The sequence below is a fragment of the Urocampus carinirostris genome, chromosome 17, assembly GCF_059441175.1.
Source record: "Urocampus carinirostris isolate Australia breed hairy pipefish chromosome 17, RoL_Ucar_1.0, whole genome shotgun sequence".
Taxonomy (NCBI): Eukaryota; Metazoa; Chordata; class Actinopteri; order Syngnathiformes; family Syngnathidae; genus Urocampus; species Urocampus carinirostris.
In genome coordinates, this window is record NC_142365.1 from 23,030,189 (window position 1) to 23,053,415 (window position 23,227).

General features: G+C 40.3%; 1 protein-coding gene across 2 annotated transcripts in view; it reads right to left on the bottom strand.

Annotated features, from left to right (window-relative positions):
* Positions 1 to 1,793: 1,793 nt before the first annotated feature.
* Positions 1,794 to 23,227, bottom strand: part of LOC148349553 (flotillin-2a) — a 35,127-nt gene continuing 13,693 nt past the window's right edge. The window contains exons 3-11 of one of the 2 annotated variants that reach the window (XM_088320395.1): positions 21,447 to 21,537; positions 17,111 to 17,234; positions 15,226 to 15,344; positions 14,966 to 15,079; positions 14,758 to 14,877; positions 12,915 to 13,129; positions 12,626 to 12,809; positions 9,537 to 9,686; positions 1,794 to 8,568 (exon numbers count right to left, since the gene is read on the bottom strand). In XM_088320395.1, the coding sequence (XP_088176521.1) occupies positions 8,527 to 8,568; positions 9,537 to 9,686; positions 12,626 to 12,809; positions 12,915 to 13,129; positions 14,758 to 14,877; positions 14,966 to 15,079; positions 15,226 to 15,344; positions 17,111 to 17,234; positions 21,447 to 21,537 (1,159 nt within the window). In that variant the 3' untranslated portion in view covers positions 1,794 to 8,526. Of the gene's footprint in view, positions 8,569 to 9,536; positions 9,687 to 12,625; positions 12,810 to 12,914; positions 13,130 to 14,757; positions 14,878 to 14,965; positions 15,080 to 15,225; positions 15,345 to 17,110; positions 17,235 to 20,871; positions 20,963 to 21,446; positions 21,538 to 23,227 lie in introns of both variants that reach the window. The other variant, XM_088320394.1, reaches the window with a different exon arrangement.

Genomic DNA, 23,227 nt, shown 5'->3' on the forward strand with positions numbered 1-23,227 from the left:
ACTAACTTGCAGCCGCCAACTAGATTTTCCCCCGAACGCCAAGTAGTCCGCGGTGTATGCTGGGATTTATTTACCGGCGTTGCATTGGCTAACCAATGTGTCAATCATCATTTGAATCGATCACTATTGGCTAAAGTTAGTCGGAGGTCAAGAGGCGGATCCTTTTTATCATTTACAGGCTGGCATTGGCTTAAACGGCAAAACAAAGCCTGCAATTGGCCAAAAAAGATGACTGCGTCTAGCACGTGGCTGACGGCATACAGAAAGAGTTTTTTACTATACTGTATTTGTAAATATTTTACTCCTGGATTTACTACACTCACGAATATAAGAGGACCACGGCTGCACATTATTATGAACACAACCACTTCGGTGAGCTACTCCGGCTATATATCTAGTTTCAGACTGAACTTGATGTTTCTGTGATAAGCGGTGCAGATAATGGATGGAATGGAGTGTCTATTTTTAAATTAAACTCAATTCCAAGTGTTTATTGTCATATGCACAGTAAAGTTGCGAGCGAAAATGAAAATAGAAACTAAGGAATGGTTGGCATTTCTTGAATCCCAAGACTTTAACCTTCCGAATGATGGAACGATGCATTTGAGTGACATCGTACGGACACCGCATCCGCACGTGTTCTCGACACGTAATTGCGTCTTTGCAAGCTTTGGGAATGTTAAGGGGGTAATAAGTTTGACTGAACTATCTGACTGTTTTGTCGACGTTCCCATTGTAGCGCCTTATAATCCGGTGCGTCTTATGTATGTCAAAAATAGGACCAAAAACTATTTTTTTCAGGGTGCACTCTATAACCCGGTGCGCCTTATAGTGCGGAAAATACAGTAATACAGAGACAGAGAAAAGAGAACTGCATAAAAAGAGATAGAGAAGAGAAACACAAAAAGAAAAGAGGCTAGAGAAAAGAGGAACGTAAGAAAGAAAGACAGAAGAGGAACAGAGAAAGAAAGACAGAAAGACAAAAGGAGTACGGAATACAGAAAGAAGAGGAATCAAGAAAGAAATACTGAAAAAAGAAGGAAAGGAAGAGAAGAGAAACGTAAGAAAGAAAGACAGAGAAAAGAGGAACAGAGAAAGAAAGACAGAAGAGGAAAGAAGAATGACAGACAGAACAAAGAAGGAAAGAAAGAGAAGAGGAACATAAGTCAGAGAGAAGAGGAACAGAGAAAGACAGAAGACGAAAGGAGAATGAAATACAGAAAGAAAAGGAACAGAGAAAGAAAGACAGAAGAGGAAAGGAAAATGAAAGACAGAAAAAAGAAGGAAAGAAATAGAAGAGGAACATAAGAAAGTCAGAGAGAAGAGGAACAGAGAAAGAAAGACAGAGAGAAGAGGAAAGGAGAATGAAAGACAGAATGAGGAAAGGAAAGAAAGAAGGAAGGAAAGAAAGAAATAGAGGAAAGTGAGAAAGGAAGACAATGAGAAGGGGAACAGAGAAAGAGACAAAGAAGAGGAAAGGAGAAAGAAATCCAGAAAGAAAGAGAAGAGGAAAGGAGAAATTCAGAAAGAAAGAGAATGAAAGAAAGGATAGAATAAAGAAAGGGAGACAGTATAAAAGGGAGACCGAAAGAAAGAAAAATACCGCTCCAGTTGCTTTCCTGAGCGGCGCCTGGCTTCAGCGACATCCAGTGGGCATATTTAAAACTGCAGCTCCTTTTACTCTCGCGTCTGATTAAAACACTCGGCGGGTATCATGGTTGACACCCCTGCTCTACGAACCCCAATGCCACAACTCGTTCCTTTGTGTAATCATCCCAAATACACAGAAGCCGTTCCCGTTTGATAGTATGTATACATTTTATTAGAGGATGACGCAAAACACAGAGTATTATGAACACGTGCTCCAAATGGCATGCTGCATCAGTTTGTCCAAACATCAGTTAGAAGCGTAAATAGAAATCTTAGTGATAATAGAAACTCATTTTTATTCTCGTTTTTTTTTTTTTTGTAACTTCTACGACATACAAACGAAAAGATGTTTTAAGGCGTCGGTCTAAGATTTGGTCTTCATCCGCATGGAGTAACAGCTGCAATGTTAGGATGCCATAGCCATAAAAGAATCGAATACAAACAAGAAATGTCGAAACAGTCTAAATCAGGCAGCTCCATACACCACTGTTCAAAAGTTTGGGGTCGCTTATAAATGTCAGAATTTTTTAAAGAAAAGCAATTTTTGAACAAAAATATCTACAGCCTGCAAATCTATTGAGTTTGAGACCCCTGATCTAGAGCATCACATTTTTTAGTGTGGTTTCACTTTCTGAATCGCCAGAAAGAAAAACTTGACAGTCCATTATTGTTCTGATAAAATTGCAAATAAAATGAAGATCTCCTACAATGGTGTGTACTACTCCCTTCAGAAAACCGCACAGAGTAGGAAAAGAAGGTGGAGGCCGCACTGCACAACTGCGTAAGAAGACAAGTACTGTAAATTCCAGACTGCAGAGCGCACCCGATAAAAATAATTTGACTAAGAAACTCAAATTTGTTCTTGTAAAGGCCAAACCAGATTTCAGACTGCAGGCTTAAACAGCCATAAAAAAGAAGTATTCCACGTCCATTTGTTCCCCCCCCAAAAAAAAAAATCGGCAGGGAAATGTCTAGTTAAGAAAAAAAAACACATTGTGGCACGTTTAAGACACTCATTTGCGATTTTTTTTTCCCGTAGCTGTTACATTCAATCAACTAGGAAAGGGGTCAATAGGAATTAAATTGGCATTAACATACGCAGGGTTGAATAAATGAGTACGGCAGCAGGTGATGAATCATCCAGTATATATTTTCTATCCTGCCAAAAAATGTAACGCCATGTTAGGTTGTGTCTAATAACTGTCAGACCGATAATCTAGTTTCTGCATATAGAAATATATTTTTAAGTAGTAGTAGCAATACTTGGTCTCCTCTCTATCACTTTGTCATGTGCGCACGGGACAAGAGAGCTTAAGATCAGTCACATAGCATAGTAAGTGTACAGGCTGTTGTGATCATACAGGTTTCTGAATTTTAGTCAGTACAGTACATTGAGTTTTGTTTTGAAATGTTGTTTGTCACACTCTTGTGTACATGTAATTTAATTAACATCGATCAAGATTGAAATTTGTGTAAACGTGTGTCTTAATTGCTGCAGTGTTACTTTTCTGTACTCGACATTTCCCCGTTGCTTCAGCCGACCCTTCCCACCCCACCGTCCAGCCATCAGGGGTTTTTGTTGTTGGACCAGAACGGACCAACCCCGGGACACCCCCCAGCCACAATAACTGTGTTGTCGGCTCCGGCTGGTGGCGACCTATCTACCTCGTCGTGCCCGATGGGAGTGCGATCGTGGTGTGCCCGCCCCCCGCACCGCCGTCGACCCATGACCCGGTTACCACACCGGTTGCGCGGGTGGGCCGAGCCAACAAGGTCGCCGTCGATGAGGCCAGTCGTGCACCCACTGGCACCCCACCCCCTCGGGTGTATCCCACCGGTTTTTCCCAGTCTGCCAAAGTGTGATCGGCTGATACCACGACACCTGAGCGTTGGAGCAGGCCGTTACCAATTAGCGGCTGACAACTTTGACATCCGTTTTTGGGCCTACTCCCGCTCGATCCTTAGTCAAGGGATTGTTGGATTCTCGGTTCCCCCCTTTTTCTTTTTCTGACAGGTAGTGATAAGACCCCATTGAGATGGTCGATCGGACAGGACAGTTGCTTCTTTGCTTTTGCTGCAGTTTCGCATTACACCCTTATGGTTTCGTCATTTTTCTGGGGGGACTTATCCCAGTACCCATTTGTGATGTTTTGTTTGTCAGACTTGGGTCGGATATCCTTCCACCCCATTGGATGGGGCCAACCCATAACCTTCGGCGCAAGCTGTTTTGTCACAAGGTTTGAATGTCTTCGCGTTAAACAGCCATTACTTGCGCTTATTAATTCGGGGTGTTCCCCATAGGTGGGGCGGGGGCCCCCCCACCTTTCCTGCAAGCTATACTGCTTTTGCGCTCAGGACAGCCCCTGCGCTTGGCAGCCATTACTTTGCTTTTCTCGGCCCGAGCGGGCCCCCGTTCCCACCTTTTTCTGGAGGAAAGCCGCCCACCCCGCTCGGGCTTACTTTCCATTCCGTATGTTGCATCGTTTGTTTATGTCATCCTATACTCGTTATCTTGACGCACCAATTTGGGACTCTTTGGAGTGGTGATTATTCGTATGCTCCATTCTTGTTTTATCGTGTTTTCCCTTTCAAAAAACACTTCACCATCTCGGTTGAGAAAAGCAGGGTTTTTCTGCTCATGTTCATTGCCACTTTTTCCAGTTCCTTTCCTTTGACCCCTATGGCTTTCAGGGCGTCGAAATTACTTGAGGGCCATTTCCCTCTTGCTCCCATTGGGAAGCCCATAACCTCGACGTGCTGAGCACCCAGGAGTTTGCCAATGCTCTCCCTTGTTGGGTCATAGTATTTCACTTTTTCACATCGTGCCTTTTCCAGAGTGTCCATATCTGTTTCAAATCGTACTGTCACATCAATGACAAGAACCTTTTGGCCCTTTTGGCATACCAAGTCCGATCTTACTCCAAAGGGACGGTTTGAATGTCATGCATCTAACTAGATGACATTTGTCTACCGAAGGGAGCCACAGTTACTCTCGCCGTTTACCCATGCTTCATTGAACTTTTTCACCCTAACATATAGAGCACTTGGCAGAAGTCACGTCATCAACCGCCGCGTTACTACGCAATGCTTTATTTGTAATAAAAAGTCGGATTCCTCTGGTCTGGGCTTGTTCTAAACCAGTTTCAAGGGGCTGGCTGAGGCAACCTGCCGGGCTTTTAACCGGGTGCTCTCCGTCGTCCAGAATTAACGGCAACACTGGCAAAAGAACACAGACGCTGGACAATTTGCTAAATAAAAGTGTGACTTTTTCATGAAAACACACAATTGTCTGCGCGACACCAAACTTTTGAACAGCAGTGCGTGTCTCTGTTCCCATGTATGCCGTTACTACCTTCATATAAACAACATGAAGCTAAACAAGTACAAAAGTGAACCAAACCAGATAATGCATGTACAAACTTCACACTGACGGGTTACAATAGCCATCTGAGGCGGAGACAAGACAGCGGTTCGCGAGGAGCTCTACACGTTTATGATTGAAATCAGCACAGCACACTCATGACCTCTTCTTTGACAAAGGCACTGTGTACAAAAAAAATAGAAATGTTACCATCGATATACTCCACTTCTAAGCTAGCAGCCGGCTCAATAAATGATGTAGGTTCGGGCGTGGTCATGACGCCTGACCCTGAAAACGAAAACAGGAAGAGCGCTCGTTTCCGGCACCGCTCGGGTCGCATGCGGCGAGATTCGCTCGCTTCGATAGGAACGCAAATATTGAAGTTCACCGTCAATGGGTGAATGGTGATATCGGACTGAAAATGCACCGTAATTCCAGACTATAAGGAGCGCGTAAAAACCACAAGTTTGACGCTTTATAATCCGGAGAGTCCGGTATCTGAGAGACTGACAGAACGGTGCCTATTAACAGTTTTGACCTAACTCTCCTAAAAAGGAATTAGTGCAAGGGTAGGGAACTTTGCTAGCAAAGCTAAATTTTCCATGTCTCCTTCCCCAGAACAACTGTTTTGATAGAAAGGATCTACATTAGGCTTACAATAAGCTGAAGCTATAATGGAGGAGGAAACATCGACTGCCGAATATGGAAGACAACAAAGTTAGGAATTCAGATAAGAGTACAGATAAATGACAAAAAAATCAAATTTTGAAAGACGTGGAAATGAAAGGGACATTGACTATGACTATTATGCCTTCTAGTCATTGATATAAGGGGCAGTGTGTAATATTTGATCACTAGATGTCACTGTATTGTGTCGTGCAGGGGTCATAGACCTTTTAGAAACTGAGGGCTATTTTTTGTGACTGATTAGCTTAAAGGGCTACAAGATTTTACACGCATTCCTAAAATAACTTGTGTTTATCACATCCTAGCAAAGCAAAGATGGTGATGTTTACTTTTGTGTGTATGTATATGTATATAATTGTATACGTTTATCCGTTTGTGTGTCTGTCCACCCAAGAAAAGGTAAAAGGAATTTAGAATAAACCATCTTTCCCAGGCAGTTAAGTTGGTTAACCTAGATGTTAAAAGCATCAAATAAGTTGACTAAGCCCTTTTGGTTTTGTTGACATTTTTCCTAGAAAGGCATTTTACTCTCCCAGGCCAGAACAACGTTGAATATCAACACCATCTTTTACAGGCAGTCAGGTAGGTTACCCCAGAAAGGAAAACTGCCATAAAACCTACTTGGAAGTTTTGGCTTAGCTGACTAAGCAGCTTTCCCAGAAAGACATTCCACTCTCCCAGGCTAGAACAACATTGAATGTGAACACAGTCTTTTACAGACAGTCAGGTAGGTTTCCCAAGATAAGAAAACTACCAAAAAAAACGACTTGGCATTTTTGGCTTAGCTGACTCAGTAGCTTTCCCAGAAGGACATTCTACTCTTCCAGGCCAGTATGGAAAACCCAAAGACTGAGTCCAGATAGAGACTTAAATCTTGAAATGAGGGTACAAAATGGTTTTGTGTCCCATTGCATGTAATGCTCTAATGGCGCACAGCCATTCCAGTGTTACTATGTTATTACTAGGTTGTAATTATCAGAAGTGAACCACTGAAATATCGTGTCGGTTAGAAATCGAAATTTACTAGAAAATCGCAATGACTGCTGCGGTATTTTCAGAACTTTTTCGTGGGTTACTCAGGTCTTCTTAAAGGTCTAACTGGTGGGCACCGCATTGGATGTGACTCTTTTAAATAATACACACTGTCCCTTAGATCAAGTTTTCTCTCTCGCTTTCATTCAGGCCTTTTTTTGTGCTCCATATTCGAGGACCAAGGTTCCCTATCCCTGAATTAGTGTGTCAGAGATTACACATGCAGCAAAATCTTAGTTACTGTTAGTAAAAGGTCTGTTTCCAAACAAACCGCACGATTCTTTTTTTGGGATCAGTTAAAAAAAGAAAACAGAACAGTGGTACTGTGTAAACATTCCTGTGATATTAAAAGAATGAATAAAGGAAATACGCTCACGTGGGGAGGATAACGACAACATATTGAAGAGCGAGAACGGCCCTGAACGTCCTGCAAAGTAGGACACAAAGGATGGGTGAGCCTGGCGCGTGACCGGGGGCTCATTTAAGGCGACCCATCCTCAGCGCGGCCGCAATGAAAAAAAACATTGCGAGTTAGTAAAAAGACGGACGTGACGCCGGGGGAAAGAGAATCTGGGTGTTGTCCAAAAAGGTTTCTGGGCACTTGAGTGATGATCCGACTGTCACGAGCACGTCGTCGACACGAGGGCATGACGGGGTAGTAGTGGTTCGATTCTATTCATCCTTGAACTGCAAGCTTGTGTACCAAATACGTGTACAGATATCAGCAGCTGATAAGTATTATTTATTCTTTCTTTCAAGACTGAAACCATTGAACTGAGTGATGGCAACCAGACTTGACTGTGAAGACAGGAAATGTATTCTAAAATGCTGCTAAAAGTATGAAATACCGAAATATGCCCCTGCCCATATTTAGTCATGATTATGCACTTAACTTCTACATTTATTTAGTTGTAAATATGTAACCTCGGTTTTGTTTTATTTTATAATATCACCTTACTTCTTTGAGTGGAATAGTTCCTGTATCCAGATTTTAACAAAATTCAATTGATGTCTGCATTAAGGGTAACATTTCCCTAAAGATGAAGATACTCTTGTCTATTGCATCATGAAACTAATTCAATGGCGAAGTCAGATTCCAAGATCAGTCCATGCTCTCAATGATGAAGATCCGGTCCCAAAAGTACAGTATTGCAAGTCGTACTTGAAACGATGCAACGAAGATGCAGACTTTCCCACAAAGATTGCGTGGAGTGATGAAGCCACATTTAAAAGAAATTGCTCCGTTAACAGACACAATTGCACCTACCAGGGACCTGAAAATCCACATGTTATGGTTGACCACAATGTTAAGTAACCAGGTATAAATTGCGTTTTTATACTTTCAGTAGTATTTTAGACCAAATTTCCACTTTTCAATACCAAGTCTGGTTGCCATCACTTGGTTCAATAGGTTTAGTATTTAAAGAGTAAATAATTTGGGTAATCGGCTGCTGAAATGTGCAAACATCTTTTGGGACAACCTGTATAAATGCCAGCCATATTCCAGTCACAGTAGGTGAATGGTAACAGAGGGGAAACAGAGGGGAGAATTTCTAATCAATTGTTAGGTGGTGGGACTCTCAATGGAAATCAGCAATTACTAATAAAACACCCCCCTAGAAAAATAAACAACGATTCCTTTTCTTTTAGTTTGCTGGAAAAATTCGAAATCATAAAAGACCCAACATGTTTTCTGGCAGTTTTGCATAAAAGGGGAAGAGGCGAGAGAAAGTGTTGTCATGCTTGAGGCAGATACTGTTGATGTCCGAAGGGGGTTGGCTGGGGGTTGCGTTTTATCAGATGGCTGTTTGGCCGCTCATCTTCTGGAGAAGTGGGAGCTGGGGACACACAACGAATACACTTAGAATAGTCTTTATTGTCACGGATAACAAGGTAGCCAAGATTGTTTGCGACTTGGGCCGCAACAATCAGTCGGCGATGTTGACAAAAATCGATAAAAGGAATACTGTATCACGTTGTCATTTATTCTCGCCAGACACGTTTTTTCCAACAGAGTGAGGCATCTTAGATGATTACAATCTGTGCTGACAGGGTCAACATCAATAACGCATACCGAAACTTCAGAAGTTTGGGAGCATTTCAGCCTGGATACGACCCCAAAAAAAAGACTTCTAGCAAAGTTTGCAGATATTGCGTATCATGGTGATGCACTAACATTCAAAGAGAACCGTCGAACAGTTGAAAAAAGTCTGACTTGCCTCAGTCAGATTCAAGTAACATTCGTGCTAATGCGGTTTTGATGACATGCATTGTACATTTTATACGCATGTATTTGCTACAAAAAGAGAGCCTGAAAACCCATCCCCCCAAAAGAAAAGGATGGGTGCTGCCAAGCTGTACTCGCCCAAGACCCACTAAAAACGTGGTGTCCCAACGACAGTAAACCCTGTTCTGCTGCCAATGAGCCTGTTCTTGGTTAACAGGGATACAAAGGTTAACTTAATTTTAATGTATTATTAAATGGCTCCATAAAAATGGACAGAGGTTTATTTATGGATTTAGGTCCCTACAAACCGAGCACTGTGCCTAATTGGTTTTAGATAGGGCGATTTTATTTCATTGTTCAATAAAAGATGTATTTTCATTTTACCCATTTTTTATTCTGTTCATACCATTTGCCACATATTAAATCAAATTCATGCTATGTTTAAGAAACAATAATTATCCATTCATCCGACTAATAGTTTCATTACTCAGTAGTTGCCCTATTCGCAATGAGATTGCAAAATGGCACAAGATCGACATGTAATAAAGACATGCAAAATGAAGTTGGCGAGGGTCTTACCTTGGTCAAATCCACCCCGGTGAGGGCGTTGATAGAAACCGGGAGTTCGGCTAGCAGACGGTTGACCTCGCCCGTCACACGGTTGCTCTCGCCAGTCAGGATCACAATCTCGTCGGTTCTGGCCAATGGGGCAGCCACTTTGCCGGCGATCTAATGTGAAACAGTGACGCTCGTTTCAATCGCATCAGGACCGGGGTTTGTACTGCTTTTTCATGGCAAAATTCAAGCACTTTGACATACCTTTAGAATTTTTTTTTAAAATACAATGTTTAGGTTTTCAGATTGTGATCAAATTTGACCTAGGATTTTTTTGTAATGTATTTATTTGAGACACTTATTCTGATATGTTTTGCACAGGCGAATAAAAAAGAAGGGGCGGAACAAACGCGGGGTGACGGGAAGTGGGGTAAAGGTGAGACCTGTTTGTGGACGCGGCGGACAATAGTGGATATATATTTTTCCCACCCTTACCTTTGGAAATATACACTTTTTTCCTTGGATTACTTTCAACGGGACCCGGACTCTGCAGGTCTGCATCAAACCTTAAGTACCAGTATCATTTTCCGTTCATTTTGCCGGCTGTGATTTTTGGACTGTGTACTTTAATGAAGGACATTTAGTTTCAATCACGGGGCTTGAAGTCGGGTTTGGGTTAATTTTGGGTTTGTGTTACATTTTTTAATGTGGGCGCATGCGGCTTATATACAGGTGCGGCTTGTGTAGGTACAAAATCGGTTTTCCTCTTAAAATGTGGTGGGTGCGGCTTATAATCAGGTGCGCTCTATAGTCCGGAATTTACGGTAATTGAAAAAAACAAAACTAAAAAAAAAAAAAAAAAAAAAAAATCAGGCAAGAATGCAAACCTTTTATTACTGTGAGTTCCAACTCAGATTACTCAATGTGAGTAGCACTTGCAATGACTATTTCAGTTTGGGACAAAACTTTAAAGTTTTACCTTTCAAAAGAGACCAAAAACAGTTTAGGTATGTCTTGGATTGGTATTTTAGGCAAATTTTACAAGAACCTTAGTCCTTAATTTATGTTTCATGTGTTTTTCAGGGATTCCTTCAAGACACATGAAATGACAAATTACTAAATATTTTGGTACGTAATGTTAGGTTATTATATAATAAATGATAAAAAATAAATTTAAAAAATCTAAGGAGTCATTTGAGAGCCGAAAGCGCTGGCTCTTCTCAGTGGGCCAATCCTAAAGAGTCGGTTTTCTTAATAGAGCTGGCCTCTTGGGTTCAACCAGTAGGAGGCAATGACGGCTTCACATGACGACGTCACAACCTGCCAGAGCAGGCGTGTCACAGTCATTTTCACGCACTTTTCTAAACATTTTTATTCACTTATTGTGCGGTCCATAAAGTCAGACTGCCGAAAAGATGGCCATGGCAATTATTTCCAGCATTTTCAAGCACTTTCCTGACATTGAAAACACAATTTTAAAACTGAAGCATTTTCTGAGATTTTAAGCACCTGCAGGAATAATGCGATGACCATGAATTCTAGACTATAAGCCGCTAATTTTTTGTTACAGTTAAAACACTGCAGCATTACATAGAGTGGGGATTTTCCCTTTTTTGTGACAACACTGATGAGAGTGGCGAGCTGCTCTTTTCCAAAACACATGCACTCTAAATACAAGATACCGCAGTCCCGTCTGGAAACATTTATGACGCTGTCTTTTGGAGGAGAAATTAGTTTAATCATTTCAAATCTTTTGCCAACATTATAATTATTTAAAACATAACTGGGGCAAAACAGGAGGTTTAACAGTACTATATTGAATATTTACAATGTACAGCGGTACCTCTTTATACCAGCACTTCTAAATAGCAATTTTTTTTTTCCCGACAAAAGTCTTGGTCAACATAGGAAAATCCAATTCATAAGCATTCCCAGACGCTACCACAGGAGACCGCTTACCGCTTGTGATTTGAGCAGCATCAGCTCGTCCAGTTTGCATATACAAACTACTACAGGTCAAAAAGTAAAATGTGTTGAAAAAATATGTCTGTGTTTATTCAATTAAATTTACAGTAACTTTAACTTTAAGTGTAAGGTAAGTGGTTTCATATAATCTCTTTATACTTGTTAACCTTTGCCAATTGCCCCCCTTATTAAGTGATAGTAAAGCTTACAAACACAACACCTATTTATTCACAGCAAGACAAACTTAGTAGAATACTGCGACAATATTATCAATCTATGACAACGTTGTCATCTGCTACCAGTGACCAAGCCGTTCCGGATTAGAGCTGAAATGGGCAAAACGGGGTCGCTCTTTTTTTAGTTATTTTCAAACGACGTAACCAATACAAAATGATCAAAAATTATTTGAAATATTAAGAACATGTGTAGATTGACAGTTATGGGATCTCTGTCACTCTTCTTTGCAAACGCCAAAGTCCTCAATTCATACATCTGAATTGAACAGCGGTGAAAGTAATCGATCAAAAACACTTTCTCCTTCCGTATCACCGGCATTAATATCAAGTCACTGTGGTTTCCTTCAATCCTCGAGGAAAGATAACAGGCGAATGCGATGTAATCCGGTACCACGGCAACCATCAATAACAACACTAAAAGACATCAAGATCTGTGTGCAAATAGGTCACAATTCTCCACAGTATGGCGGCTGTGGCGCTGTGGTCTGGAAATGTCAGGCTCCCGTTTTACGCAACGCATTCCTCATTGGCTTTTTCTTTCAACGCAGTGGTAAATCTTGCTTCTCTTTGAAATTGCCATCTTAAAAGGTCACATGACATACATGTGACATGGAGCAGAACTGAAAAATGCATCTGTTGGTTTTGTGCACCCAAAGGCATCGACGCCAAGTTCCCCACGCAGTTGGCGCCAGGTGTGTGCTGGGCTTTATAGGTAAAAGATGTGAATTGGTTCATTTTATTTAGCTGTCTGGGCCTGTGGCTTTAAATTTAGTACAAAGACAAAATGGAGTTTCGTTCTTAAATCAAGGTATGCTCTGTAATCCCGAATTTACAGAAATCAGTGAGGGGAATCAAAAATGTCATAATACAAAGAAACATATTGTAACACTGTTGAACCGTGACGCCACTGACCTTGGGCAATGCTTCCAGAACCAAAGCAATCTTGGCGGCCTCGCCATACTGCTGGTAGGCTTCGGCCTTCAGCCTCATTTTCTCAGCCTCCGCTTTGCCCACGGCCTCGATGCAGGCAGCTTCCACTTCTCCGATGAAGCGGATCTTATCGGCCTCGGCCTGGGCTGTCAGCACCTTTTTGATCCTGGCGTAGGGGTAAACGAAGTTTTACCCATACACTTTGTGACTCGATGGGCGCCCGCCAGTGCTTTCTACCGTGCTACAGATGACAGAGTTGGGAGGTACTCACTTGTGGCCCTCAGCCAGCTGCTCCATCTTGTACGCTTCGGCCTTAGCGGGCATCTTGACGGTGGCCATGAGCTCCTTTTCTGTACGATCGATCTCCTTCTCCTCGATGGTGATTTGTTTCTTTCTCTGCACAACCTCCACCTCGATCTCCTCCAGGCGGATCTTCTGCTGTTCTTTGGCTGCTTGCAGCTCATAAGCCAGCTGAGCTTCTGCTTTCTAAAGAGAAGGGATGCTCATTAAAACGACTTCTCCCTACCAAATTAGGTTGTCATAAAAAAAAAAAAAACAGTGCACCAGGGCTCTTAACACCTTTGTGTGTGTGCCTTAGGGGTATTGTTAAATCCCAAACCTGTGAGACCTTCTATTGGCTGAAGCATACATGGTGATGTGGGAGCTAGATTTTCTTATAAGTTTATTTACACCAGTAAACGTGATTACATAGGAAGACAGTTCTCTATTTTGACTCTTATACCTCACTGTTTTTTGTTATTTTGACTATTTGCATCATTGTCACTATTGGCCAATACTGCTGTTGTTCTTTGATTTTCACACCCTTTTTGGGACCTAGGAGATTTCATAAATAGAAAGGGCTCAAGGATGGGCTTTTAAAACAGGTTAGACCTTCTTATAAGAGATTTGGGTTTTCTCCATTTCCCCTTGCATGATCAAAATCCATTGATGTCTTCTTCCTTAGTTTGAGTGTTTACTAAACTATAAATGTATCAGTTATGTATGAAAGGTGCAAAGCAGATATATCCTAATTGAATAATTCGGAAGATCTAAACACAGTTTTGACAGAAAACAAATTTGGGATATTATCTATAGGTTTTGAAGAATTCCAACAGTTCTCCAAATCATTTCTGTCAATGGACATAGCCACTGTAGGGGACAGATTTCCAAAAACTCAGGATCCTGGGAAAACATTGCAAAATATGAGTCCCGACAAAAGCAATCATGTACTGAATAAAAATCAAAGGTTGGATAATAAAACTATGCCAAGCTACAGCAAAACTAATTTGTGGCGTTTCTATTATTGATTGATCAGAATAGTCTTTTTTTTGACATTGATAACAACGTAGTGAAAATTGTTTGCAACATTAGTAGACATGGCAATCCAGGATAAACACGTAATAAAGACTAAAAGACAGGATAGATAGGCAAGACTTCTTTTAAATGTAGTTCTTGTATGCTGGCCTTAGTTGTAAAAACAGTGCAATCAAAAAAGTAGAGCAATAGCATTTAACAGACACAAAAATTCCCAACTGGTGAAATAATACATATTTCTCACAGTTTTGCGTGCTTGTGCAGGGTGGTGATGTACATGGGGAGAAACTGTCTGAGCCTGTGAGTCCTTGTTCTAAGGGATCTGGAGCACCTACCAGAGGGCAACCTTTGTGGATGTGCCATCTACAGAGGCGATTTCATGACAGAGCAGAGCAAGGAAGGACTAGATCCGTTTTAGTAGTACTACAAAACCTCAACAACAGATTTCTGTTTGACATGTCTAAATCCACGAATTTTATAACACAAACTTCTGACTAACATAAATGAATGGAGTTCAATCAAGCTGCCATGGAGCCCAAAATGGTAACTTTGCTTGGATAATCAGGAACCAGAACTAGAGTTTGTAGTTTCTTACTTCCACCATAAGTGTGTAAGCATAGTTTATTGAATTTTGTTTATTTGCAAACTTACCTTTTTTTGGTCAGGAATGCACCTTTAGTACCTTAAATGAAAAACACTGATACTCATCTCTATACATTTATCTATACATTGTAGGATGGTTAAAAATGTCACCTCATAAGCAGAACGCCAATTGATTCAGACAAATTTCAAATGAATACCTTCGTGTTGACTTCCTGATTGAAAGCCGCTCTCTGCATTTCCAGCTCTCGTTTCGAGTCCGCCATTTTCGTGTCTGCCAGGAACTTGACATCCATCATTTCTTTCTTGCACTCAGCTTCCTGTTAAAAAAAAAAACAACAAAAAAAACATAACATTTAGTTCTGTTCTTGAAATCAGCTTTTTGGATGATTTGGGAGTTCTTTTTACCCTGATGCCAGCGTCTCTTTCTGCCTCCGCCACCCCGATGTCAGCATCCCTCTGAACTGCGGCCGTTTGGGTTTTGCCCAATGAACTTAGATACTCCACTTTGTCATACACGTCCTAAGAATGTAAACATATTTTTTATTGGTTTATTTTGTGTTTTAACCAGATATATGAAAAAAATATAGAGAAATCTCGGCAGAGGTCGGTGAAACTAAATAAGGAGCCATTGGAAATGTCAATCACACATTTTCAGATTCCCTCACCTTGATGGTGAAACTGAGGATCTCGATGCCCATGCGGCCGACGTCAGGTGCCGCAACCTCTCGGACCAGGGTGGCAAACTTGTCTCTGTCTTGGTAAATCTGCTCCACAGTCAAGGTACCTGTTACAAGAATACAAATGTGGGTCTCTTTAGACTATAGAGTATTGCTTTAATCATTTGTAGAGTGGTGCCTTCAGCTACTTGGACCACCGACAAACAAGAAGTCTAAAAAGAAAGAACTCTGCCCCTTGTTTATAAGAGTACCAATGCCCCCTGTTGGAGAGAACTACACTTGCGCACATGCTCAAGCAAAGTGCGCAATAAAATAAAAACGCTTTAAAGACAAGGCCTCTTCTCCAACCCCATCTCCCTACCCATGTCAGCCTTGGGTCTGAAACAAGCAGGCTTTAAAGGAACAAAGCAATACTTCTATCTCCAGGACAAGTCCACAGAAGAAAAGCATAATTGCAGAATGGTGCTGGGTTTCAGTATATTTTTTATTCCTCCTATTTCATCCAACATATTCCAAGATCCCTGGTGGGATGCGTTGTTTGTGGTGTCCTCAAACAAGTTGAAAGTTAAATATTTTTCTATTTAGTGGGTGTTAACAATGCCCAAATGAGTCAAAAATGCTTCAGTTTTGACTGCACATCTCATCTCATCTCATCTCATTAGCTACACAGCTTATCCTCAGTAGGGTCGCGGGGGTGCTGGAGCCCATCCCAGCAATCATAGGGCAGTGGGCAGGGGGACACCCTGAACTGGTTGCCAGCCAATCGCAGGGCACACGGGGACAGACAACTCACTCGCTCACATCTTCTTTTATCTTACATTAAACAGAACTGTTTGAAGAGAAACACATTAGGTAGGAAGAATGGGGGTTCATATGTAAAGTTTGTTATTGTTTAATAAGGAGGATTTGCAATCATTATTAAGAGAAGCAATTGGTGGAGGTTGACAGGTATGAGAGACTGTTTATAATACATAAGCACTTACTGTACACTCAAAATTACACTTACTGTAACTTTAAAGGAACTTGCACTCAAAAAAAATTTGCGGCACATTTATTACTTTTTTTCCTGTAGTAGTTTGCATGGGCAAACTGGATGAGCTGATGCTGGCGGTAAGCAGTCACAAGTGGTGAGCAGTCTCTAGTGGTGGCCTCGGCGACTGCTTGTGAACTGGATTTTCCTTTGTATGGCGAGGTAGCTTTCTTTTAAAAAAAAAACCTCCTATATGATGTTTTGAGGTTCTCAGCTAAAGAGGTACCGACGTACTTGCATTTGCCATCATGAATGAGCTAAGGCTGCAATGATGACACAAGCCGGGAGCTGGCGACTGTGTTTACATTTTCAGGTGCAGGAAGTTGTTCTCTTTACATTTTACTACTGGGAAACGCAACCTTAATTTTTTTCATGTTCACAACTGATACCTAATCCTTGAACTAATACACATTTCATAGTTCCCTGTGTAACATGCGCCTGTCCTCTTAGTCACAACCCATTGGGGGCGATGACGCTTCATAAGACAATGCCATACGAACTAAATAAGATGATGTTAATCACGAGGGAAGAAATGCAATGGCGAAGCCATCGAAGAGTAGTGTCGGCGTCATTTTTAAGCAATTCACCCAAAATTCAAGCACTTTTCAATCCTTGAAAGCACAACATTAAAATTCAAGCATTTTTAAGGATTACAAGCATTCACACAAATCCTGTTCCTTCTAAAGATAAAAAGGCTACACATTATTCAAATGATAAATACAGTGTTGACATTTCTTTGAGAGAGAAAACTTGTAACACAGCCTTCATTTCACTTCTTAGCAATCGGAAAACACTTTTAGGAAGGAGAACTTGGGAGGATTTCCCGTCTGAGCTGGTACTTACCAAGGATGGCGCGAAGGTGACCTTCAAGTGTCTGCAGGATGACACTCTTGATCTCAACGACCGACTTGCCTAGGAACTGCTCGCAGGCGTAACCCAGCAGTTCATTTTCAGTCATCACCTTGACCTGCCATCGGTGTGGAACAACATTGTCAAATGAGCAAACGCAACTTGTCAATAGACACTCCAAACTCAATTAAAGATTAGAAAGTTAAGAAAAAAGGTGTTTTTTTTTCTTTTAAGGCTGATCCCTAACTACTCTTTTTTACTATAAAGTACTTGTTAGTCTTTTTAAACAAATTAAAAATTATGAACATTACTACAGAGAACAGCAGCTGCTGGTTTTTATCAATCTTTATCTCATTTATTACCAAGGCCATGTCCACATGTACATAGAACCAGACACATAGAATCTATAATAGTCTAATATGCAAAGATAACTGGCTTGAATGATTTGAAACATGTAACATTATTCCAACCAATCATAAACTCTATGAATAGAATCCAATGATGTTGTTCTCATTTGTGCTGATTGAACAGTAATCCCTCCTTTTTCACAATGGTTGCGTTTCAAAAACTTCCACGACAGCCAAAATCGGCAAAGTAGAAACATTTAGTTATTTATTTATTACATTCTCCATTATACATTGAAACCAAAGTACAAACCCAGTTTACAGGTTAATGTATTTGTTTAACAAACAAAAGTACTTTAAAAATGTTTTTTTACAAATAACTTCAAATTATAATTTTTTTAAAATTCCACAATATTGCGCAACTGTATTGATAGAGGACACGATCCACTTTACTTCACGCAATACTTGTATTTATGTTGGCAGTCCATATTGGACCAAAAAATTATAAATATTTGTCTGGAGCCGATAAAAATGAGAAGCCTCATAAGGAAGAAACAATACTGTATCTACAGCATATTCATTGGAAATTGTTGAGAATGTTTCCAACTTCCATTTTGGGGATTTGCTTTTCCATTATTAAACATTGTAGGGAAAAAAAAACGCCACAGAGCCACTAGGGAGCAAGTTTAGCGGGTCGAGATGTCCAACTTTGTTGGTGATAGAAAACATCTTCCTCTGCCTTTTGTCAGTCTGGAGTGTTTTGTTGACATGATGGCTTTTAAAGAAACTTGAACTTGAAAAGGTTTTTCCTCGTACAAAATGTAGGAAAGTCGATTTAAATGTGTGTACAACTGAGCCTGCAACATCATTGAAGCACAGGCAAAAACAAGCACAAAAAAGAGGCGGGGCGACCGTTTAGCCAATCAGAATGCAGAACAAAAAGCACGATGTATATTCGCCAAATAGCAAAACCGCAATACAGCAAGGGATTACTGTAAACAAATTTGAACCACAAATGAAAAAAATATTAAAAACATAAATGTGAACATGGCCTCTGTCATTGTGGTTTAACTCTTGATAAACACATTACAGGAGTCTTAACACATTTATTGTATGGAATATTACAGCATGGTTTCTTGCATGTATTTTTCTGTCGTATATCATGCTCATTACCCATGCACACGAAAGAAAAAAGGGGAATGGGTAGATTATCAGTAGGAGCTTCTTCATATGGTGACAAAATGAAAAGACAAAAAAAAGTCGGGGACAATGCTGTACTCCACTTTTATCAGAAGAGAGAGAAGTGAACTGGGTCCTTAGGCAAGTGGTCACACACCATTTTGATTCGGTAACATGCACTCGTGAGAGGATCTGAGGAAACACAATGTAAAGGGGGTGGAGGCAACCGACATTCCACATGAAAACTGATAAAGAGTGCATGAATGAAAACCACACGACAGGCCACCTAAAAAGAGTCAGCAGGGGCAGGTGCGCTAAGACTTAACCTAAAAAAAACAAGCATGGTGAAAAACTGAGAGTAGCTCCAAATTGCAGATCTCGAATCTCCCACCTAACTCCATTTTAAGCTCCCCTTTAGCACAACAGAATCAGAACAGCTGGGAATATCATACTAGTCCTATATTATTACGTCTGAAGTTCACTATGGTTTAGTTTAACAATTCCCGAATAAAGTAAAAGTTATAATTCAGGGGTAAATCCGTTGCCATGACGCCCGGTTATAAATTTGTCTTCACCTAGACAGGAATTGTGTGCCAAATGAAGTGTGAGGGGAAGGGTTGTTCGAGACAGTGGGCTCATTGTCAACATGCAAGGAAGACTGGATGGTTCAAAATTAAAAGTCCTTACATGAATGAAAATGGGGCCATCAACTCTCAGACACATAGAGGGCATGCACACAAAATAAAATAACAGTAAAAATTGAAGAACAGAACGTAGCTTCTAAACCAATGATGTCAAACTCAGTTTCTGTTCTCAGGCGGTTCATTTTAACAGTTGAGTGAATGCAGTTTTACACCTGAACCAACTCACTACGCTATAAAAACTCAACACTGCTTTCTAACAGCCGGAGAGAGCATTAAGTTTGTTTTTGATTTAAAAAAAATAAATCTTTCCTTTTGATTGAAATGACATAGCTTATTTTTTTGACACACTCAGAAAATTATGACGAGCTGGATTAAATCATCCAACGGGGCTGTTGTTTGTCATGCCTGTCCTTAGTAAGAAGTCTACCTAATTTTTCCTCCACAATAGTATTTTGTTTGATGCCCATCTTATAAATATAATTTGTGTAATATAAATTAAGGCAACAAAATGTTAATGTTTTCATCCACGTTGCCACTTGTAATCGATCTGAAGATGACACCACAATTGCAATGAGATTTGGTTGCCCACCTGATTATCAAATGATCTAAGCACTGGGCAACTTGGATATATTTAAGGTGACCACAGGCAGCAAAAGGGATACTGGCCTTGCGGTGGATATAATCATGAAGAATAGGTGCAGTGATATAAGTTTTTGAACATTATTACAAAAATAGCATGATAAGACCTGTGGGAGCTCCTAAAACGAAACGAAACTGACCACAGGCAGCCAAACAGATCAGGCCCCTGAGGTGGATATAATGCATAAGGAATATGTGCATTGATATACATTTCTGATAACATAATATTATATAAAATAGCATGATAAGACTTGTAGTAGCTCTTAAAAGCTTACATAAATGAAAAGAAAAATTGAAATTGACAATTTTTTAGAATTGGTTTATAACATAACATTATGTGTTTATATAAATGTATGTTGTCTTTTATTCTTTTAACTATAGTTTTTCAATGATTCCCTGTGCGTCGAGCTGCAATACAGTTTTAAGCTGTGTATTTTTATGGCATCTTCTCTATAAGATTCTATTTCTACCAAAAGAAAAATAAAGAGCGTACAAACAAATTGAATCACACAGATTTGACGATTGTAAGGGATTGGCATGCATGTAAGGCAATTAAATCTTTTAAGGACTCATCGAATCGGTAGCATAAAAATTTGGGTTTACGAAGTAATTTTCAACAAAAGGACTAATTTCGGCTTTTAGATTGTCGAAGATCTGAAAAATTACCACAATATGACACACAAACGCTACTGTTGAACTAATATCGGTCTTGGCCAAAACCACGCCATTGGCCAAAACATGCAGACCTGACGACTTGGAGAAAAACAAAACAATAAATACCCGTGTCATAACCTGAGCCCCTCTGCATGAAACTACTTTTGGCGTGATAATGAGGTGATGCCAGACCAAAAACAAATTGCTGGGATGCAAGGAAGGGTAGACAGGGTGAATAAGGAGTGCGTGGCAAGTCCGAACTGGCATTCCCAAAGCAAACAGTGTGGTGATTTACCTGAGCCACCCCTGTGACAGTAATAGCTACACCCTCCGCTGTCTCTACATCCTCACACTTGGGCTGCAGGGTCATAATCTCAAGCGTTATCCTGTGAAGAATGTGGGAAAAAAATATAAAATAAAAACAGGCATGTTCGGAGGGGAAGCAAATGAAGGAAGGGGCCAGAACACAAAGAGGAAGAAAAAAAATTACGACAAAGTGAAACCATTCACCCAAGGACTCCAGAGCACTAACAATGGAGTATGTGATGCTTCCAGGAACCAACTTTCACATCGAGTTGGTCTTTAATATTGGTTTAAAACTGCACCTTTTTCCAAACCGGTCCTATAGAAATCAGCACTGCGTAGCGCTCAGAGGGTAAATTCACAGCTAAGTTAGTGACTGCTGATTGCCTCCGTCAAACGAGGAAAGCGAGAACTTGCATTCTCATTCAAACACACACACTTTTTTAATTAGATAGATAATAGTTATGCAATATCCAGCATCTTCCTTTGGTCTTGAACGCCAGACGCTGCCGTTTGTTTTTTGTTTTTTTTGTATTATGGTCGGGGGGTCTCTGGAAAATACGTTACCTGGGCCACCCCAGTCACTTCCAGGGGAACACCCTCCGAAGTTTCGATATTCTCACAGCGACAGAGGATGGTCATAACCTCCAGAGACATTCTACGCAGACAGCAAGGCGGGTCGGAGTAGCAGAGGCAAAACAATAAGTTGGACAAAAGCTGTTAGGAAGGTCAGTCACCAAGGTTAGGAGAAAAAGATTAGTAAAAAGCCTGCTCACCCTGCTTCAGCCATAACGCCGAGTGTTATTTGGGTTACTGCTTTTGTAAAGTCTCTTCAAAGTGTCTAACCTTCCCTGGTTGTCTGTCCAATGGTTCTCAATAGTGTTTCAGTCTGAGATTTTGGTGACCATCAACTTTTACGCATATACAACAATTACTGCCATGTCTGGCTATCATTGGCAGTAATTGGCTTCAAGTTAGGCTTTGTATCAGTAGTCCCCAAACTACATATCCACAGGCCAGATATGGGCTGCCTCCACATTTGATCCGGCCCCACTGAACAAGACCTAAAAAAGAACTCGATGTCTGGGTGCGCATTTTGGGTAGTAGCGTGATACCCGGGTCGCTGCGGTGAGAGCACAGAGCTCTTACTACTGGACTACAGAGGATATGTATTACATATGAAAAGGCATTGGGTGATATCTTATTCTCACACCGTCTTTATTTCATGTTACCACGGACAAATGTTAACTTTGTTGTGCTGATATCTGACCTGTTAACACTCATCATGGCACAACAGAAAGTTTATGTTCCACGGACTTTTTTCGAAAGAGGGTATTTTGGTTATTATTTATTTCATTCGCAAAATGTTTTTTTGTGGCTTTCTGGAAAACATACATTTTTACACTTAGGCACTCCTGCAGTCAGCACACTTTTTCTGCTACAAACTGACATTAGCCCCTTGTCAGAAAAGGGAAAAATGATGGGGCTCTACAGGAAAAAAATGCTTTATACAAAACAGTTGTATCTTTATTAATTTGGAACATTGCTAAAATATAGTATAACTTATTTATAGAGGTAGGTAATGAAACTGATTTCCTAGAAATTAAAAATCGATTCAAGAGTTTTTCAATTTGACTTTAATGTTATTGGATCTAGTGTGTATTATTTGACCACTAGATGTGCTGTATTGTGTAGTGCCACAGAAAAAACAATGCAAAAAAGCATGGGTAATAATATAAACTACGTAGACTCAAAATAACCAAGCAGCAACATTTTACTTTTCTTTTCTTTTGCCCATCCTTTCTGAGTTTTTTGGGCTACCCGTAGCAGTAGGATAATTGACAATGGTGTCAGCACCCTTTAGGTGAGGCTCATGTTACAGAGAATAATTGCTTATTTCCCGGCCTAAAAGTATTTTTTTTTAAATGCATGTTTATATAATAATTCCTGTAATTTTGGTTATTATTTAAAACATTGTTTTTTAACAGATTATAGATTATTAATAGATTATTTTTACCACTCAATAATACACACTGTCCATTTAATACACTTCATATAAGGCACAAGAAACAGACTACATTTAGAGCTACAGTGTTAATTCCTGTCCCACCAATGGGTTCTTTATACACTTACACCATATGATAATTCAAGGCATTCGATGAATTACGCTGATTATTTTCAGTCAGCGATGATAATGATGAAATTAACCATCGCTCAAATATAGAAGTATACCGTAAAAACTTGTGTAATAACTCACACCTTTAAATACCATACACAATTCTTATCTTGTTAACCATATTCTGTGGAATATAAGGTGTACTGGGTTAGAAAGCGCACTTTCAAATTTC